At 41.7% G+C, this 20722-nt stretch overlaps 1 protein-coding gene across 2 annotated transcripts in view; it reads right to left on the reverse strand.

The window, feature by feature from the left end:
- Positions 1-9366: 9366 nt before the first annotated feature.
- Positions 9367-20722, reverse strand: part of LOC115205882 (D(2)-like dopamine receptor) — a 48748-nt gene continuing 37392 nt past the window's right edge. For both annotated transcript variants that reach the window (XM_029772285.1, XM_029772284.1), the window contains exons 4-8: positions 17939-18075; positions 14024-14226; positions 11429-11515; positions 10846-11227; positions 9367-10428 (exon numbers count right to left, since the gene is read on the reverse strand). In XM_029772285.1, the coding sequence (XP_029628145.1) occupies positions 10232-10428; positions 10846-11227; positions 11429-11515; positions 14024-14226; positions 17939-18075 (1006 nt within the window). In that variant the 3' untranslated portion in view covers positions 9367-10231. The remainder of the gene's footprint in view (positions 10429-10845; positions 11228-11428; positions 11516-14023; positions 14227-17938; positions 18076-20722) is intronic.

A 20722-nucleotide genomic window follows, 5' to 3' on the forward strand; every position in this document is an offset into this window, starting at 1 on the left:
TATCCACCAGTTTATTTTTCTCACAATCACTGATGATGTAGAATTGTATTAAGATTCCTCAAACATGATCATATCTCTCGGGAAAGGATTGGAATAAGAGCAAAAATCTGGGATGGAAATGACACACTTATCGCAGCTGGTACCACTTAAATATATATATTTCCAGGGGATGGCAGATTGTGGCAGAGCTTTTATCCCCAGCCTCAGTAAACAACAGAGGCTGCACCTCATACAGCCCAGCCCAGGTACTTGACAGTATTGATTTATATGTGTGAAAAATAAATGCAGAAAGGAAATCAACCAGCCGGCTCTAGTTGGGGCCCGGCTAGAAGTCTTATTAACACATTAGAAAAACAAACACAACATCTGCCAGTGGCTCAGCTGTGGCAGCCTTATTCTCCCCATCACCCTGACTCCGGAGGAGGGAGGAGGCGGCTTTTGGCGTGTCTCAAGCATGTGATTATGGCCGCGACGCCGTGGGAGCTCTCAGAGCTCTCCAATCTTCCACCACACTCCCAACACAATTAACAACAGGCTCCTCTTGCAATCTCCAGCCTCAAATGCGATAGATTGTACCAAGATTTAGATTGATACTGTGCCTGGGAGGGATAAATTATTACAAACGACTCCGTCCTGACTCCACAGCCATTAGTGAAATGGAAAAAGTGCCAGGTGAAAATAATTGCATTGATTGAAGAAAATGTTCCCTTTTAAGTAAGGGTCGAGCTTCAAAGGCTTAGGGACAAGTTGCCAATATTGTCTATCAGCCACAAAATCTGTTCTCCATGCTTATCTACAAAGGACTTACATATGCATACTTTTAGGACAATAGTATGCTTATTTAATAACCTCTTAGAGTTGATTGACGCACCGGTGCACCGTCAGTTTAAGCTAGAGATATGGTTTTTTTCATTGGATGAGTCTCAATCCACCTCATCCACCAGTGTCGCACTTCCGCATCTGCGGCGAAAGTAGCAGAGCTAGAGTGGTGTTTGTCAGACCATGAGACATCCCGAAAAATCGGTCATCTCACAAAAATGTCTATAGCGTCCAAACAGTTTGCTCTATCACCCCCACAAGTGTCAAGGGACTCTTCTGAAGTCAGTACCGTTGATGTGCCAACTACTATTTGTAGCGTCCAAACCGTTTAGTTACAAACTAGTGTGACCCCACTGTGGAAAGGGGAGATTCTCACAAACACAATGTTGATTACACCTCTCTCAGGATATCTGTATCCAGTAAATTGATTTCTGGATGAACTGCTACAGTATTCCTCCTGATGGCATTTCAACCACCTTGGTCCAACCCCCTCAGATTCTGAAAACACTCAAAGAGCCAAAATGTGCAGAGCTAAATCATTACAGTTCTTTTGCATCAACAACTTTATAAATCACCACTTGTCTCCACCATGCAATTTGTGCTAAAATATTGTCTTTCAAACAAATACTCAATGCGGTTTATGCCATGACTCAGTAAAATGTGAACGCATACAGCAGCAGATGGAAGGGTTTTGGGAAAAGAAAAGAAAGTCTCTGAACTTCTGTATTTATATAGTGCTGCATTTTCTTTCGTTAATACCATTTTTTAAAATATATATAAAAAAAAAATATATTACATTTACTTAAGTATTCAGACCCTTTCCTCAATACTTTGTTGAAGCACCTTCGGCAGCGATTATAGCCTCGAGTATTCTAGGGTATGACACTGAAAGCTTGGCACATCTGTATATGACTTTAATGCAGGGAAACTTAAATCCTTTTTACCTCATTTCTACCAGCATGTGCAACCAGAGGGAAAAAAAACTCTAGACCACTTTTACTCAACACACAGAGACGATTTCAAAGCTCTCCCTCGCCCTCCATTTGGCATATCTGGCCATAATTCTATCCTCCTGATTCCTGCTTACAAGTGAAATCTAAAGCAGGAAGCACCAGTGACTCGGTCGAAAAAGAAGTGGTCAGATGACGCAGATGCTAAGCTGCAAGACTTTTGCGAGCGCAGACTGGAATATGTTCCGGAATTCTTCCAATGGCATTGAGGAGTACACCACATCAGTCACTGGCTTCATCAACAAGTGCACCGATGACGTCATCCCCACAGTGACCGTAAGTACATACCCAACCAGAAGCCATGGATTATAGGCAACAGTGCTAAAGGCTAGAGCTGCTGCTTTCAAGGAGCAGGACTCTAACCTGAACGCTTATAAGAAATCCCACTATGCCTTCAGACGAACCATCAAACAGGCAAAGCATCAAAACAGGACTAAGATTGAATCATTCTTCACTGGCTTCGACGCTCGTCGGATTTGGCAGGGCTTGCAAACCATTACAGACTACAAAGGGAAGCACAGCCGCGAGATAGTGACATGAGCCTACCAGATGAGCAAAATTACTTCTATGCTCACTTCAAGACAAGCAACACTGAAGCATGCATGAGAGCATCAGCTGTTATGGACGACTGTGTGATCACGCTTTCTGTAGCAGATGTGAATAAGATCTTTAAACAGGTCAACATTCACAGGGCCACACGGATTACCAGGACGTATACTGCGAGCATGCACTGACCAACTGCTGTGTCTTCACTGACATTTTCAACCTCTCCCTGTCCGAGTCTGTAATACCAACATATTTTAAGCAGACCACCATAGTGCCTGTGACCAAGAACACTAAGGTAACCTGCCTAAATGACTACCGACCTGTAGCACTCATGTCTGGAATCATGAAGTGCTTTGAAAGGCTGGTCATAGCTCACATCAACACCAGTATCCAAGAAACCCTAGACCCACTCCAATTTGTATACCGCCCCAACAGATCCACAGATGATGCAATCTCTATTGCACTCCACACTGCCTTTTCCCACCTGGACAAAAAGAACGCCTATGTGAGAATGCTATTCATTGACTAGAGCTCAACGTTCAACACCATAGTGCCCAAAGCTCACCACTAGGCTAAGGACCCTGGTATTAAACACCTCTCTCTGCAACTGGATCCTGGACATCCTGACAGGCCGCCCCCAGGTGGTAAGGGTAGGTAACAATACATCTGCCACACTGATCCTCAACACAGGGCCCCTCAGGGGTGCATGCGCAGTCCCCTCCTGTACCCCCTGTTCACACATGACTGCATGGCCAGGCACGACTCCAACACCATCATTAAGTTTGCAGACGACACAACAGTGGTAGGCCTGATAACTGACAACAATGATACAGCCTATAGGGAGGAGGTCAGAGACCTGGCCATGTGGTGCCAGGATAACAATCAATCAATCAATCACATTTATTTATAAAGCCCTTCTCACATCAGCTGATGTCACAAAGTGCTGTACAGAAACCCAGCCTAAAACCCAAAACAGCAAGCAATGCAGTAGAAGCACGGTGGCTAGGAACAACTCCCTAGAAAGGCGAGAACCTAGGAAGAAACCTAGAGAGGAACCAGGCTATGAGGGGTGGCCAGTCCTCTTCTGGCTGTGCCGGGTGCAGATTATAACAGAACATGGCCAAGATGTTCAAATGTTCATAGATGACCAGCAGGGTCAAATAATAATAATCACAGTGATTGTTGAGGGTGCAACAGGTCAGCACCTCAGGAGTAAATGTCAGTTGGCTTTTAATAGCCAATCATTGAGAGTGTCCCTAACAACCTCTCCCTCAACGTGATCAAGACAAAGGAGATGATTGTGGACTACAGGAAAAGGAGGGTCGAGCACACCCCCATTCTCATCGACGGGGCTGTAGTGGAGTAGGTTGAGAGCTTCAAGTTCCTTGGTGTCCACAACAAACTATGATGGTTCAAACACACCAAGACAGTTGTGAAGAGGGCACGACAAAGCCTATTCCCCCTCAGGAGACTGAAAAGATTTGGCATGGGTCCTTAGATCCTCAAAAAGTTCTACAGCTGCACCATCGAAAGCGTCCTGACTGGTTGCATCACTGCCTGGTATAACAACTGCTCGGCCTCCAACCGCAAGGCACTACAGAGGGTAGTGCATACGGCCCAGTACATCACTGGGGACAAGCTTCCTGCCTACCAGCCCATGTCAGAGGAAGGCCCTAAAAATTGTCAAAGACTCCATCCACCCTAGGCATAGACCGTTCTCTCTGCTATCGCACGGCAAGCGGTACTGGAGAGCCAAGTCTAGGTTCAAAGGCTTCTTAACAGCTTCTACCCCCAAGTCATAAGACTCCTGAACAGCTAATCAATTGGCTGCCCAGAGTATTTGCATTGTCCCCCCCCCCCTTCCCATTTACGCTGCTGTTACTCTCTGGTTATTATCTATGCGTAGTCACTTTACCTCTACCTACATGTACATATTACCTCAATTACCTCGACTAACCTGTGCCCCGCACATTGACTCTGTACCGATACCTACGATATATAGCATTGCTACTGTTTACTGCTGCTGTTTAATTATTTGTACTTTTTTAGGGATGGGGACAGTATTTTCACGGCCGGATGAAAAACGTACCCAAATTAAACTGCCTGCTACTCGGGCCCAGGAGGTAGGATATGCATATAGTAGATTTTGATAGAAAACACTCTGAAGTTTCTAAAACTGTTTGAATGATGTCTGTGAGTATAACAGAACTCATATGGAAGGCAAAAACCTGAGAAAAATCCAACCAGGAAGTGGGAAATCTGAGGTTGTAGTTTTTTCAAATGATTGCCTTTACAGTATACAGTGACTTAGGGTTCATTTTGCACTTCCTAAAGCTCCACTAGATGTCAACAGTCTTAAAAACCTTGTTTGAGGATTCTATGGTGAATTTGAAGGGAATAACAGCCCAAGGAAGTAGGTGTCCCATTATAAGGCATGGGTTCAGTCACGCGCAGAGACTTGGGGGCGAGCTGAGTTCATATTCATTCCTAAAGAGAACGGATAGGTCCGGTTGGAATTTTATTGAAGATATATGTTAACAACAACCTAAAGATTGATTCTATACATCGTTTGACATGTTTCTACAAACTGTAATATAACTTTTTTGACTTTTCGTCTGGACTAAGTAAGCACGCGCATTGTGGATTTGGATAGTGAACCTAACGCGCGAACAAAATGGATGTATTTGGACATAAAGATAAACTTTATCGAACATTTTATTGTGGAGCTGGGATTCCTGGGAGTGCATTCTGATGAAGATAATCAAAGGTAAGTGAATATTTATAATGTAATTTCTTAGTTTTATTGACTCCAAGATGGCGGGTTTCTGTTTGCTTGTTGTTGGTGTCTTCTGGGCTGTACTCAGATTATTGCAAATTGTGCTTTCGCCGTGAACCTTTTTTGAAATCTGACAAAGCGGTTGCATTTAGGAGAAGTGTATCTATAATTCTGTGCATAACACTTGTATATTGATCAAAGTTTATGATGAGTATTTCTGTAATATGTGTGCTCATTCACCGGTAGATTTGGAGGGAAAACATTTCTGAACATTACGCGCCAATGTAAAATGGGGTTTTTGCATATAAATATGAACTTTATCGAGCAAAACATACATGTATTGTGTAACATGAAGTCCTATGAGTGCCATCTGATGAAGATCATCAAAGGTTAGTGCTTAATTTTAGCTGTATTTCTGGTTTTTGTGACGTATCTCCTTGCTAGGAAAATGGCTGTGTGGCTTTTCTTGTTTAGGTGGTGTCCTAACATAATCTAATTGCTGTAAAGCCTTTTTGAAATTGGACAATGTGGTTAGATTAAGGAGAATCTTATCTTTAAAATGGTGTATAATACTTGTGTGTGAGAAATTTTAATTATGAGATTTTTGCTGTTTTGAATTTGGCGCTCTGATTTTTCACTGGCTGTTGTCAAATCGATCCCGCTAACGGGATCCGCCTGTTAAGGGGTCACTAAGAGGTTTTAACACTTATTTTTCTAAAAACAGCATTGTTGGTTAAACGCTTGTAAGTAAGCATTTCATTGGAAGGTCTACACCTGTATTCGGCGCATGTGACAAATAACATTTTATATGGGGAGTTTCTCCCATTCTTCTCAGCAGATCCTCTCAAGCTCTGTCAGGTGGCTCAGCTATTTTGAGGTCTCTCCAGAGATGTTTGATCGGGTTTAAGTCCGGCCTCTGGCTCTGCCACTCAAGGACATTCGCAGACTTGTCTCGAAGCCACTCCTGCATTGTCTTGGCTGTGTGCTTAGGGTCGTTGTCCTGTTGGAAAGTTAACCTTTGGCCCCGTCTGAGGTCCTGAGCGCTCTGGAGCAGGTTTTCATCAAGGACCTCTCTGTACTTTGCACCGTTCATCTTTCCCTCGATCCTGACTAGTCTCCCATTCCCTGCCTCCGAAAAACATCCCCACAGCATGATGCTGCCACCACCATGATTCACCATGGGGATGGTTCCAAGTTTCCAAGTTTCCTCCAGACATGACACTAGGCATTCAGGCCAAAGTGTTCAATCTTGGTTTCATCAGACCAGAGAATCTTGTTTCTCATGGTCAGAGAGTCCTTTAGGTGCCTTTTGGCAAACTCCAGGGTGTCATGTGCCTTTTACTGAGGAGTGGCTTCAGTCAGGCCACTCCACCATAAAGGCCTGATTGGTGGAGTGCTGCAGAGATGGTTGTCCTTCTGGAAGGTTCTCCCATCTCCACAGAGGATCTCTGGAGCTCTGTCAGAGTGACCATCGGGTTCTTGGTCACCTCCCTGACCAAGGCTCTTCTCCCCTGATTGCTCAGTTTGGCCGGGCGGCCAGCTCTAGGAAGAGTCTTGGTGGTTACAAACTTCTTCAATTTAAGAATGATGGAGGCCACTGTGTTCTTGGGGACCTTCAATGCTGCCAACATTTTTTGGTACACTTCCCTAGATCTGTGCCTCGACACAATCCTGTCTCAGAGCTCTACCGACAATTCCTTTGACCTCATGGCTTGGTTTTTGCACTGACATGCACTGTCAAATGTGGGACCTTATATAGACAGGTGTGTGCCTTTCCAAATCATGTCCAATCAGTTGAATTTACAACAGGAGGACTCCAATTAAAAAACATCAAGGATGGTCAATGGAAACAGGATGCACCTGAGCTCAATTTCAAAGGGTCTGAATACTTGTGTAAATAAGGTATGTTTTTTATTTTGAATACATTTACTAACATTTCTAAAAACCTGTTTTCGCTTTGTCATTATGGGGTATTGTGTGTAGATTGATGAGGAACATTTTTATTTAATCCATTTTAGAATAAGGCTGTAACGTAACAAAGGGAATGGGTCTGAATACTTCCCGAATGCACTGCATCTCTATATTTACTGTAATATTTCCGTTCACCCTGTCTAACCCTGTCGTTGCAAAGTCATGTCTAGTCCATCATTACTGATGAACTGGTCTAAATTGGATCTAACTGCATAGATGTAGATATGTTCTCTTCAGTTAATGAGAAGAGACAGAGGTGAAATCAGTTGCAGTTCAAAACATCCTGTTAGATTTTCACAACGCAGTACCCAGGATGCTCCATCTCTGAGAGGCAATCATCCATCCAGCATACTCCCTGCAGCACAGCAATCACTAGTCAGAGCAGCACGACTTCACAGCTCACGCTGGAGGTAAATGGCAATGGCTGATCTAGCAATCAGATGGAAAGCCCTGACACAAAGTCCATTAAGAGCCTTTCAGGCCGCCTGATCACAGCTCGGGTGTGGAAACTTTTCAATAATGCAGTGTCTGGCAAGCCATCTTTACTCAGTTCATTAAAGGGCCCCAGTGTTGGAACACACACCACCACTACTACTTTATTTGAACATGCCAATCACTGGGGCTCAGGCAAGCCTTAGGGTGATAGCAGGCGAGGAAAAGGAGAAAAGTCGCTTCAGAGATCAGAGGAAGAGGGATATACACTGGAAAGAGGCAGGCACTTGCGAGGCCTATCCCTGTCCTCCCCTGATGGTTTGTATTAGGGCTGTGCAGAGATTACACAGTGTTTCCAGTTGTCCCTCGAGGTAAGTGCTTGTCAAAAGTTGCTGTTGATATGAATTAAACTTGAGGAGAATCAATGTCACAGACCATTCAATGTTGCGTAAAGCTTAGACAACACAGTGGGGGCCTGACTGTGTCATCATCACGGATGGAGGGGAGGACATTCAAATTGACATTGACCGGGGATAGTACATGTATGGTTGGTATTGGGGTCATTGAAGGTGATATAGCATCTGAATAACAGGATTTTGAAGACTCATGGTGCTGTTTGAATTGGGGCCCTGGGGACCTCCTTAAAATGTGACACAGGGCCAGGATGCTGGTTGTAGGAAACGTCTAGTATTTACAAAACAATTCTAAGGGAAGCCTGTTACAGAGCAAGGATGATGAAAGAGAAAGGTACATATTTAAATGGCTCTGGCACAGATGAACCATGGCTACAGTGTAAATCAAAGTACCCATAATTACACAGCAGCCTGTGATGAGACGTATAGTGTGACGACAGAATGTGTCTGAATGCCAAACAAATTCAGACAAGGTATACAATGGCACATCACTTGGTCAGGGAAAAAACAACAACGACAAGGTTGTGGGTTTAAGTCCCACAGGGATGACACAGACATTCTAAAAGTGTATGCACTCATTGTACTGCAAGTCAATTTTGGATTTTAAGGAAACATCTGGTAAGTGTCATTACTATCCTACCAGTACAACAATGGGGTTCTGTGTGTATATTCTTTACTATTGTTGGTGGTATCAGGCCAGACAGCCAGGGTATACTTTCAGTGCAGTGAGGAGCAATCTCATGGGATAGTGATGAGGGACTTCATATGTCAAGACAGGTAGCTAGGGGGGCAGAAAATCTTCAGTGTTCAAGATTACATATTAATTAGGGGATGAGGGATCCCTTTTACACTGAAGACATAACTATTTCTGCGCTGTCATCAGAAACTGTGGCTTTGATCTTATGTAGAGAGACTAACCACAGTCTCTGATAATGGTTACCATGGGACTAATGACATTATAACATCCTACGAGATGGGGCCTGTAGATCAAGCTGTGTCATGCCACAAACCATAGACTAGGCCTAGGGGGTTTTCACACTAAAGACTTGCTGTTCATTTGTCTTTTTGAAATGGATAGATATATTGTATTCGATTTTTCACTATAATGGAAATAAATAAATATTCAAACATGTTTTGTGTGTCTCACTATGGTTTTCTGCAGAAGATATAGAATAGCGTGAGTCACTTTTTTTTAGTTGGAACTACATAATTGCCATATTATTTCTTGCTGTGTATTTACAGGAAAATAATGAACACCCTCTCGACCAATTATAATAGAGTATTCAGCCTAGTGGTGGTATAAGGTTTTGCATTGTACTATTGTATTAGTTATTTATACAGTATTACATGATATAAACAGTATATAGAGTATCAAAGAATAATACATTTACATAGCACGTCTCATTACTTAATTTATTGGACATACAGGTTTTTTTGTCAAACTTACATTTCATGAGAATCCATGTAAATGAGCATTGCGACATGCATCAAATTTTCATTGCAGGCATTTAATCACATAGAACGGGTTTATAAAAAGCATGTACAGCAAATGTAAATAATAATTGCACAAAAACCTTATTCATGGTCCTTCGGAGCCAGATAGGAACAATTGTCACTTGGTGGCTGTAAGAATCTTTTGGTATAATAATAAGAATAATCATATTATTAATAATAATAATTTAATCACAAATATGTGCCTCTCTTGCCAAGTGGACCGGTGAGAAAACCATGAGTCAAAATGTTGAATCTCTATATAACACACATTTTATTCTGTGGGTGGTTTAAAGCTGCAGAGCTCATAGATGATCAGGTTTAATACTGAGATGAACACTGATTTGTTGATATCTAGTTGTTCTTTGCAGGATTCAGCCATTATCAAAATACATCATATACACAGATTAAATAGGTGGTTTGCTTTAGTGTTTTTAAGCACATCTTCTTGTGTTTTCTTTACATTTCCTGACATGGAAAGCTCTTAAGTGACAAGCACGATGGTTAAGACCAACATGACATTTCCAAGAAACAGCTCATTGATAAAGACATTATTCCTCGATATACATTCATGTGGGAGAACATGAGTCCACAAAATAATCAAACAAAAGTCCCCAAGTCTTCATATGTGGCATTTACTCAGTCTCTCCATTTCTCAAAGATCATCACTGAGACTTATGGTCACGTGCACTGTCCTCATGTGGATGAGGTATATTTTAGTAGGCTATAAGTTATGCTTTTCTTCATTTCAGCTCCCTGCTCAAATACCAAACTTAGCAATGGAGGATCTTGATGAAAGCTTTTCTGAACTCTATATTGAAAGTGGTGTATATGATGGGGTTCACCGCACTGTTCACATACCCCAGCCACGTGAAAGCGTTATACATCTCCGCTGGAACCTTGCATGTGGTGCAGTGGGTGTTCAATATATGAGTAATGAAAAAAGGTAGCCAGCATATGATAAATACACCTAAAGAGAGAGAGAGAGAAGAGAAAATGTGAAGAGATCGGAGAAACCAGCTATTACCGTGGTACTGGATTGATGTTGACATTGAATCATGCCCTGAAGTTAAACTTGATAAAAAAAAGCCCTTCTGATTGATGAAAATGAAAACCGTCTCGTTTTGTTGCAACATTGTCTGCCTCGCTGCCTGTAAGCTCTTTTCAAGTTAAGGATTACTAAGGGAATACAATATATCTATACAGGCCACCAGAAAACTACAGCTAGTAAAATAAATATATCAGCTACATTTTATCGACTTCTCTTATTGCTTATGACGTGTGAAAGTAAAATAGACTTTAGCCCAATGTTTGTATCCCTCCTCTCTCCTGAAAAGTTCAACAGTACTTTCAAACATTCAAAGTGGTATTCATGATAAGAACTTACCAAGGACTATGGCTAACATTTGAGTGGCTTTCTTTTCCTTCTGTTGGGAGATCTTTCTCTTACTCATGAGAGTGGGTTGCTGCTTGATAGATGTCTGGGTTTTGCCGTTGGGTAAGGCCTCGGTCTGAAACACTTTAGACACTTTGGGCACTTCCGCCAGTATATCCTTCGAGTCGCTGTTCTTCTCTACTTTGAGGGAGCCCTCAGGCGGGGAGGGGGACACAGAGGTGGGGCTGGTGTTACCTTTGGTTGGCGGGAGGAGCTGGTGGCTGACAGGCGTGGCGGTAGCATTGTCCACATTCTTCTGTTTCTGAGGGTTGCAATTAGTCACCTCGTCCAACTCCATGTCGTCACCTTCGTGGGCCACCTCTTTGATGAAGATCTGCTGACAGAGGTCAACAACAATGTAGTAGTAGTAATAGTAGTAGTAGTAATACTAATAATAGAGCAGTAACTTCTATATCTTGCTTATGAGGAGAAATGGGAACGATAGAGGTGACACTGCGTTAACTGCCTTTGAAAGTAAATACATTTCCTTATGAGAGTTACTCTGTAAAAATAGCACAACAAATACTTGACGCACCACTTTTTTCTTGTTGACAGGAAAGCTCCCATTAGGCTTAACAATCACAGTGCACAGACTCACATCTCCTGGGTGACTGCACTTCTCCTGAAAAAACAACAGGGGAGAGAAGCCGGCACACAGTCACTGCACAGGCACCAAATGGTCTCAGAGTCGCTCTTTGAGAGGGCAATTAACAAAATAAACGGTAATTCTATTGAGCGTATACCGTTATTTGATTCCCATTCGAATCATTACATCCATAACACTCAATAGGGCAGAAATAAAAAGTCCACGGAGTTAAACTGACAATATTGTTTTAGAAATGGTTTATTGACTCCGTATAAAAGTGATGAGGACTATTTTCCTTGCAATTGCCTAGTACTTTGTGAATGTATTTTCTCTTCTCTCTCCCTTCCCCACACCAAGACAAAAGCATGCATGTACATGAGTAATGTACAGGGGTGAGAGAAACACGGCTTCTTTTCCTGTATTGATCCGCTTTAATGTCACTAAAATCAATATCCAGAAAAGGTCACTTAAAGGCACATCATAATTACTGTTACATTTCAGCTCTCCTTCTAATCTAGTAGACCAATGCAACATGGCCAAGTGGGATTTGTCGTGTGAAATGACCAATTACAGCACAATATGTTGCTAATAATCTCAATGCACAAAAGATAACCCCCTTAAAAACACCTTCGGATAATTGCGTGTGCCCTTTTCATCCCAGCTAGAAAGCTATCTCGTGTGTATTTCTTTCCCCCTCCAACAAGATCATTATCTACAGTTGAAGTCAGAAGTTTACATAGACCTTAGCCAAATACATTTAAACTCAGTTTTTCACAATTCCTGACATTTAATCCTAGTAAATATTCCCTGTTTTAGGTCAGTTAGGATCACCACTTTATTTTAAGAATGTGAAATGTCAGAATAATAATAGAGAGAATGATTTATTTCAGCTTTTATTTCTTTCATCACATTCCCAGTGGGTCAGAAGTTTACATACACTCAATTAGTATTTGGTAGCATTGCCTTCAAATTGTTTAACTTGGGTCAAATGTTTCGGGTAGCCTTCCACAAGCTTCCCACAATAAGTTGGGTGAATTTTGGCCCATTCCTCCTGACAGAGCTGGTGTAACTGAGTCAGGTTTGTAGGCCTCCTTGCTCGCACACACTTTTTCAGTTCTGCCCACAATTGTTCTATGGGATAGAGGTCAGGGCTTTGTGATGGCCACTCCAATACCTTGACTTTGTTGTCCTTAAGCCATTTTGCCACAACTTTGGAAGTATGCTTGGGGTCATTGTCCATTTGGAAGACCCATTTGCGACCAAGCTTTAAACTTCCTGACTGATGTCTTGAGATGTTGCTTCAATATATCTACATAATGTTCCTGCCTCATAATGCCATCTATTTTGTGAAGTGCACCAGTCCCTCGTGCAGCAAAGCACCCCCACAAAATGATGCTGCCACCCCCGTGCTTCACGGATGGATGGGATGGTGTTCTTTGGCTTGCAAGCCTCCACGTTTTTCCCTCTGAACATAATCATGGTCATTATTGCCAAAACGTTCTATTTTTGTTTCATCAGACCAGGGGACATTTCTCCAAAAAGTACGATCTTTGTCCCCATGTGCAGTTGCAAACCGTAGTCTGGCTTTTTATGGCGCTTTTGGAGCAGTGGCTTCTTCCTTGCTGAACGGCCTTTCAGGTTATGTCGATATAGGACTTGTTTTACTGTGGATATAGATACTTTTGTACCGGTTTCCTCCAGCATCTTCACAAGGTCATTTGCTGTTGTTCTGGGATTGATTTGCACTTTTCGCACCAAAGTACGTTCATCTCTAGGAGACAGAATGTATCTCCTTCCTGAGCGGTATGACGGCTGTGTGGTCCCATGTTGTTTATACTTGCGTACTCTTGTTTGTACAGATGAACGTGGTACCTTCAGGCATTTGTAAATTGTTCCCAAGGATGAACCAGACTTGTGGAGGTCTACAATTTTATTTCTGAGGTCTTGGCTGATTTCTTTTGATTTTCCCATGATGTCGAGCAAAGAGGCACTGCGTTTGAAGGTAGGCCTTGAAATACATCCACAGGTACACCTCCAATTGAGTCAAATGATGTCAATTAGCCTATCAGAAGCTTCTAAAGCCATGATATAATTTTCTGGAATTTTCCAAGCTGTTTAAATGCACAGTCAACTTAGTGTATATAAACTTCTGACCCACTGGAATAGTGATACAGTGAATTATAAGTGAAATAATCTGTCCCTAAACAATTGTTGGAAAAATGACTTTGTGTTATGCACAAAGTAGATGTCCTAACCGACTTGCCAAAACTAGAGTTTGTTAACAAGAGATTTGTGGAGTGGTTGAAAAACAAGTTTTAATGACTACAACCTAAGTGTATGTAAACTTCCGACTTCAACTATATGCGTTTGGCCTCTCATGTCTGGGGAGAGTAAACACTTTATGGACAATATTTTGCTTCCTCCTGTTAGATTACATTCTCCAAAAACACATGACGTGTTGTTGACAAAGTATTTAATTGAATTGGCTCTCCTAAGTGTGTCGAGCACTTCATTTTTGAAAAACATGATTTGCAGCCTAGTCACCTTTAACGTGACGCCTGTGTCGTGGTCGCCTGTCCCTTGACACGAGCGCTTTGTGTTCACCCGTTTTCGCCGCTTGCGAAGCACCACATAAATTTGCACGTAGACCAGCAGAGTGATGATGAAGGGAATGTAGAAGGACACAATGGAGGAGTACACCACAAAGGCCGGGTTGGCGATGATGCACAGGGACTCGTCGCGAGTCGCTAGGGAGGAAAACAAAATGACAGAAAACAACAATACTAGTCAAACGTACAGTGGCAAGAAAAAGTATGTGAACCCTTTGAAATGACCTGGATTTCTGCATAAATTGGTCATCAAAATTGATCTGATCGTCATCTAAGTCACAATAACAGACAGACATAGTGTGCTTAAACTAATAACAAATTATTGTATTTTTCTTGTCTACACTGAATACATATTTTAAACATTCACAGTGTAGGTTGGAAAAAGTATGTGAACCCCTAGCCTATGACTTCTCCAAAAGCCAATTGGAGTCAAGAGTCCGCTAACCTGGAGCCCAATCAATGAGACAAGATTGGATATGTTGGAGCTGCCTTGCCATATAAAAAAAACTCACAAAATTTGAGTTTGCTATTCACAAGAAGCATTGCCTGATGTGAACCATGCCTCGAACAAAAGAGAGCTCAGAAGACCTAAGATTAAGAATAGTTGACTTGCATAAAGCTGGAAAGGGTTACAAAAGTATCTCTAAAAGCCTTGATGTTCATAAGTCCATGGTAAGACAAATTGTCTATAAATGGAGAAAGTTCAGTACTGTTGCTACTCTCCCTAGCAGTGACCATCCTGCAAAGATGACTGCAAGAGCACAGTGTAGAATGCTCAATGTGGTTAAGAAGAATCCTAGAGTGTCAGCTGAAGACTTAAAGAAATCTCTGGAACATTATATTATCTCCGTTGACGAGTCTACGATATGTAAAACTCAAAAAAAATAATTGTGTTCATGGAAGGACACCACAGAAGAAGCCACTGCTGTCCAAAAAAACAATTTCTTTTTTTAAGTTTGCAAAAGTGCACCTGGATGTTCCACAGCTCTACTGGCAAAAAGTTCTGTGGACAGATGAAACTAAAGTTGAGTTGTTTGGAAGGAACACACAACACTGTGTGTGGAGAAAAAAAGGCACAGCACACCAACCTAAAAATCTCATCCCAACTGTAAAGTATGGTGGAGGGAGCATCATGGTTTGGGGCTGCTTTGCTGCCTCAGGGACTGGAGAGCTTGATATCATCGACGGAAAAATGAATTTCCAAGTTTATCAAGACATTTTGCAGGACAATGTTAGGCTATCTGTCCGCCAATTAAATCTCAACCGAAGTTGGGTGATGCAACAGGACAACGATCCAAAACACAGATGTAAATCAACAACAGAATGGCTTCAACAGAAGCCCAGTCAGTCCTGACCTCAACACAATTGAGATGCTGTGGCATGATTTCAAGAGAGCAGTTCACACCAGACATCCCAAGAATATTGCTGAACTGAAACAGTTTTGTAAGAGGAATGGTCCAACATTCCTGCTGACCATTGTGCAGGTCTGATCAGCAACTACAGAAAATGTTTGGTTGAGGTTTTTGCTGCCAAAAGAGGGTCAACCAGTTATTAAATCCAAGGGTTCACATACTTTCCACCCTAAACTGTGAATGTTTACACAGTGTGTTCAATAAAGACATGAAAACGTTTAATTGTTTGTGTGTTATTAGTTTAAGCAGACTGTGTTTGTCTATTGTTGTGACCTAGATGAAGATCAGTTACATTTTGTTGACCAATTTATGCAAAAATTCAGGTATTCCAAAGGGTTTACATACTTTTTCTTGCCACTGTAAGTAAGGAGCCTTGCAGGAGCGAACAGAAACAGCTCATTTGAGCAATAGTCATTCTCTGTAGGATGAAGCAGCTTGATGTACCAGTACAACCCCTGGACAGGACACTATTCTATTGCAGTCTTATCCCCAATGTACCTCCTTAATTCTGAATGCCAAACTGAGACGCATCAGGTAACATATAAACAGGCTTTGGTATGACTCAGCCGATGAGTGGTTTCTCAACCTTTCAATCTCAGGGTGGGTACTCTAACCACAAGGCAACTGAGTTGGTCAAAACAGTGCAAAATACATAAAAGGGACATTTTGGATGAATATACAGTCGTGGCCAAAAGTTTTGAGAATGACACAAATATTAATTTCCACAAAGTTTTCTGCTTCAGTGTCTTTAGATATTTTTGTCAGATGTTACTATGGAATACTGAAGTATAATTACAAGCATTTCATAAGTGTCAAAGGCTTTTATTGACAATTACATGAAGTTGATGCAAAGAGTCAATATTTGCAGTGTTGACCCTTCTTTTTCAAGACCTCTGCACTCCGCCCTGGCATGCTGTCAATTAACTTCTGGGCCACATCCTGACTAATGGCAGCCCATTCTTGCATAATCAATGCTTGGAGTTTGTCAGAATTTGTGGGATTTTGTTTGTCCACCTGCCTCTTGAGGATTGACCACAAATTCTCAATGGGATTAAGGTCTGGGGAGTTTCCTGGCCATGGACCCAAAATATCGATGTTTTGTTCCCTGAGCCACTTAGTTATCACTTTTGCCTTATGGCAAGGTGCTCCATCATGCTGGAAAAGGCATTGTTTGTCACCAAACTGTTCCTGGATGGTTGGGAGAAGTTGCTCTCAGAGGATGTGTTGGTACCATTCTTTATTCATGGCTGTGTTCTTAGGAAAAATTGTGAGTGAGCCCACTCCCTTGGCTGAGAAGCAACCCCACACATGAATGGTCTCAGGATGCTTTACTGTTGGCATGACACAGGACTGAATGGTAGCGCTCACCTTGTCTTCTCCGGACAAGCTTTTTTCCGGATGCCCCAAACAATCGGAAAGGGGATTCATCAGAGAAAATGACTTTACCCCAGTCCTCAGCAGTCCAATCCCTGTACCTTTTGCAGAATATCAGTCTGTCCCTGATGTTTTCCCTGGAGAGAAGTGGCTTCTTTGCTGCCCTTCTTGACACCAGGCCATCCTCCAAAAGTCTTTGCCTCACTGTGCGTGCAGATGCCCTCACACCTGCCTGCTGCCATTCCTGAGCTAGCTCTGTACTGGTGGTGCCCCGATCCTGCAGCTGAATCAACTTTAGGAGATGGCCCTGGCGCTTGCTGAACTTTTTTGGGCGCCCTGAAGCCTTCTTTACAACAATTGAACCACTCTCCTTGAAGTTCTTGATGATCCAATATATTTTTGATTTAGTGCAATCTTACTGGCAGCAATATCCTTGCAAGTGTGCAAAGCAATGATAACGGCATGCGTTTCCTTGCAAGTAACCATGGTTGACAGAGGAAGAACAATGATTCCAAGCACCACCCTCCTTTTGAAGCTTCCAGTCTGTTACTCAAACTCAATCAGCATGACAGAGTGATTTCCAGCCTTGTCCTCGTCTACACTCACACCTGTGTTAACGAGAGAATCACTGACATGATGTCAGCCTGTCCTTTTGTGGCAGGGCTGAAATTCAGTGGAATTTTTTTTGGGGGATTCAGTTCATTTGCATGGCAAAGAGGGACTTTGCAATTAATTGCAATTCATCTGATCACTCTTCATAACAGTCTGGAGTATATGCAAATTGCCATCATGCAAACTGAGGCAGCAGACTGTGAAAATTAATATTTGTGTCATTCTCAAAACTTTTGGCCACGACTGTACTATGTGTTTGAAAGAGGAGCATTCAAACTAACCACCGCACTGTTAACCCCCATTCACAGCAGTCATACAGTTTAGTATCACCTATCATTGTCAAATTGAGTCTACTCCTTAGTGCCATGAAAGCCAAAACACAGTGGAAGCACTGTGCAATAGCAAAGGTTACATTGCAGCAGTGCAAGGTACCTCACAGTTTCTGCTATTACCTGTGTTATTTAGGCCAAACAACAGGGGGCATGATATTGCAAAGGACAGAACCCACACCACCGAGATCATAACAGTGACTCGTCTTCTGGAGCTGTAGCGCGTGTTGTACAGCATGGGCATGGCGACTGCTGTGTATCTGTTGTGGAAGGAAGCAGATGGGAGGAAAGACAAGGGAAAAACACAATAGGAATAGACAAACTGGCTTTTCTACTGTGCAGACTACACGTGGAGTGACAGACAACATCTTTCTCTATCTTCTCTTAGTAGGGACATCAGGGATGTATGGGTAGAAAAAAAGGTGGGTAAACTCTAATGATGGAAGACGACTAATGTACAGTAAACGCAAAAAAACGCTAATTTAGCATAACAGGTAAATGCTATTCAGGAAATAATACGGTGCTTAATGTGCATTAACCCTTGTGCATTAAATGTGTTTATATGAAATAACCCTCCACTACATCCCTGGTAGGGAACCTTATCAATTAACCTCTAGCCTGTTGCGTGACCTTATTAGTGAGTTAGAGAATTTCTACTTCCTAAGGATGTCAACTAACAGATATACTTTACTGATTTCATTGTAATTTGGTTTGGAACCTTAAGGTACGAAGCCGAAGGCGACTTAAGCACTTAAAGCTATAATCCTTAGTTGCTACATACATTTTTGGACTTAGAAATGAATGATATAAAGCACCAGTCAAAAGTTTGGACACACCTACTCATTTAAGGGTTTTTCTTTATTTTGACATTGTAGAATAATAGCAAAGAAATCAAAACTATGAAATAACACATATGGAATCATGTAGTATCCCAAAAACTGTTAAACAAATATTTTATATTTTATATTCTTCAAAGTAGTCACCCTTTGCCTTGATGACAGTTTTGCACACTCTTGGCATTGTCTCAACCAGCTTCATAAAGAATCCAACAGTCTTGAAGGAGTTCCCACATATGCTGAGCACTTGTTGGCGGCTTTTCCTTCACTCTGCGGTCCAACTCATCCCAAACCATCTCAATTGGGTCATCTAATGCAGCACTCCATCACTCTTCTTATTGGTGAAATAGCCCTTACACAGCTTGGAGGTGTGTTTTGGCTCATTGTCCTGTTGAAAAACAAAAGATAGTCCCACTAAGCACAAACCAGAAGGGATGCCATATCGCTGTAGAATGCTGTGCCATGCTGCAGCCATGCTGGTTAAGTCTGCCTTGAATTCTAAATAAATCACAGATAGTGTCACCAGCAAAGCCCTCCCACACCATCACACCTCCTCCATGCTTCACGGTGGGAACCACACATGTGAAGATCATCCATTCACCTACTCTGTGTCTCACAAAGACATAGCTGTTGGAACCAAAAATCTCAAATTTGGACTCATCAGACCAAAGGACAGATTTCCACCGGTCTAATGGCCATTGCTCGTGTTTCTTGGCCCAAGCAAGTCTTTTCTTCTTATTGGTGTCCTTTAGTAGTGGCAGCAATTGCAGCAAGGCCTGATTCATGCAGTCTCCTCTAAACAGTTGATGTTGAGATGCGTCTGTTACATGAAGTCTGTGAAGCATTTATTTGGACTGCAATCTGAGGTGCAGTTAACTCTAATGAACTTTTCCTCTGCAGCAGAGGTAACTTGGTCTTCCTTTCCTGTGGCGGTCCTCATGAGAGACAGTTTCATCATGACGGTTTTTGCGACTGCACTTGAAGAAACTTTACAAGTTCTTGAAATATTCTGAATTGACTGACCTTCATGTCTTGAAGTAATGATGGACTGTCATTTCTCTTTACTTATTTGAGCTGTTCTTGCCATAATATGGACTTGGTCTTTTACCAAATAGGGCTATCTTCTGTATATCACCCCTACCTTGTCACAACACAACTGATTGGCTCAAACGCATTAAGAAGGAAAGAAATTCCACAAATTAACTTAAGGCACACCTGTTAGTTGAAATGCATTCCAGGTGACTACCTCATGAAGCTGGTTGAGAGAATGCCAAGAGTGTGCAAAGCTGTCATCAAGGCAAAGGGTGGCTACTTTGAAGAATCTCAAATATAAAATATATTTTCATTTGTTTAACACTTTTTTTGGTTACTACATGATTCCATGTGTGTTATTTCATAGTGCTGATGTCTTCGATATTATTCTACAATGTAGAAAATATAAATAGTAAAGAAAAACCTTGGAATAAGTAGGTCTGTCCAAACCTTTGACTGGTACTGTACATAATAACCATTGATTCTTGAAAAATATAACTTAGAAAAGCCTTATGAGCTTAGTTCCATTGTTATACCCCATCAGAACCCCAAATTAGCTTGTTTTACTGCAATGTTTGTAAACAATGTAACTATAAAAAACATATAGCTTCAAATCACAGTAAAACGGTATATTTGATATCGTGGAGGGACAGTCCTTTCATCCATAGCTCTGTCTATGAATTTGAGAGTGGTTATTGTTTCAATTAAGGACTCTTGCTTTATGGGTACTCTTTATTCAATAGTACAGATCACATGACTATCACAGGACTAATTGTTAATTACAGGACTATATAACCAATTATTTCTCTTACTCTAAAATAAGTCTCTGCAGTATAAACAACTCCAAGATTTTCTGCACACATACTGAATGTGCAGACATTTTGTATTCAAATACAAATTACTTCAATAAATATTTAAATCACCTTTGAGTTATGTATTCACATAACCAAGGTGGTGTTCTGAACATGCATTTGAGTGACACGAAAATCAGTGAAGTGGAAAATCATTCAAAATGAAAAGTGGCATACTGCATATTCCA

This window comes from Salmo trutta, chromosome 13 (assembly GCF_901001165.1).
Source record: "Salmo trutta chromosome 13, fSalTru1.1, whole genome shotgun sequence".
NCBI lineage: Eukaryota > Metazoa > Chordata > Actinopteri > Salmoniformes > Salmonidae > Salmo > Salmo trutta.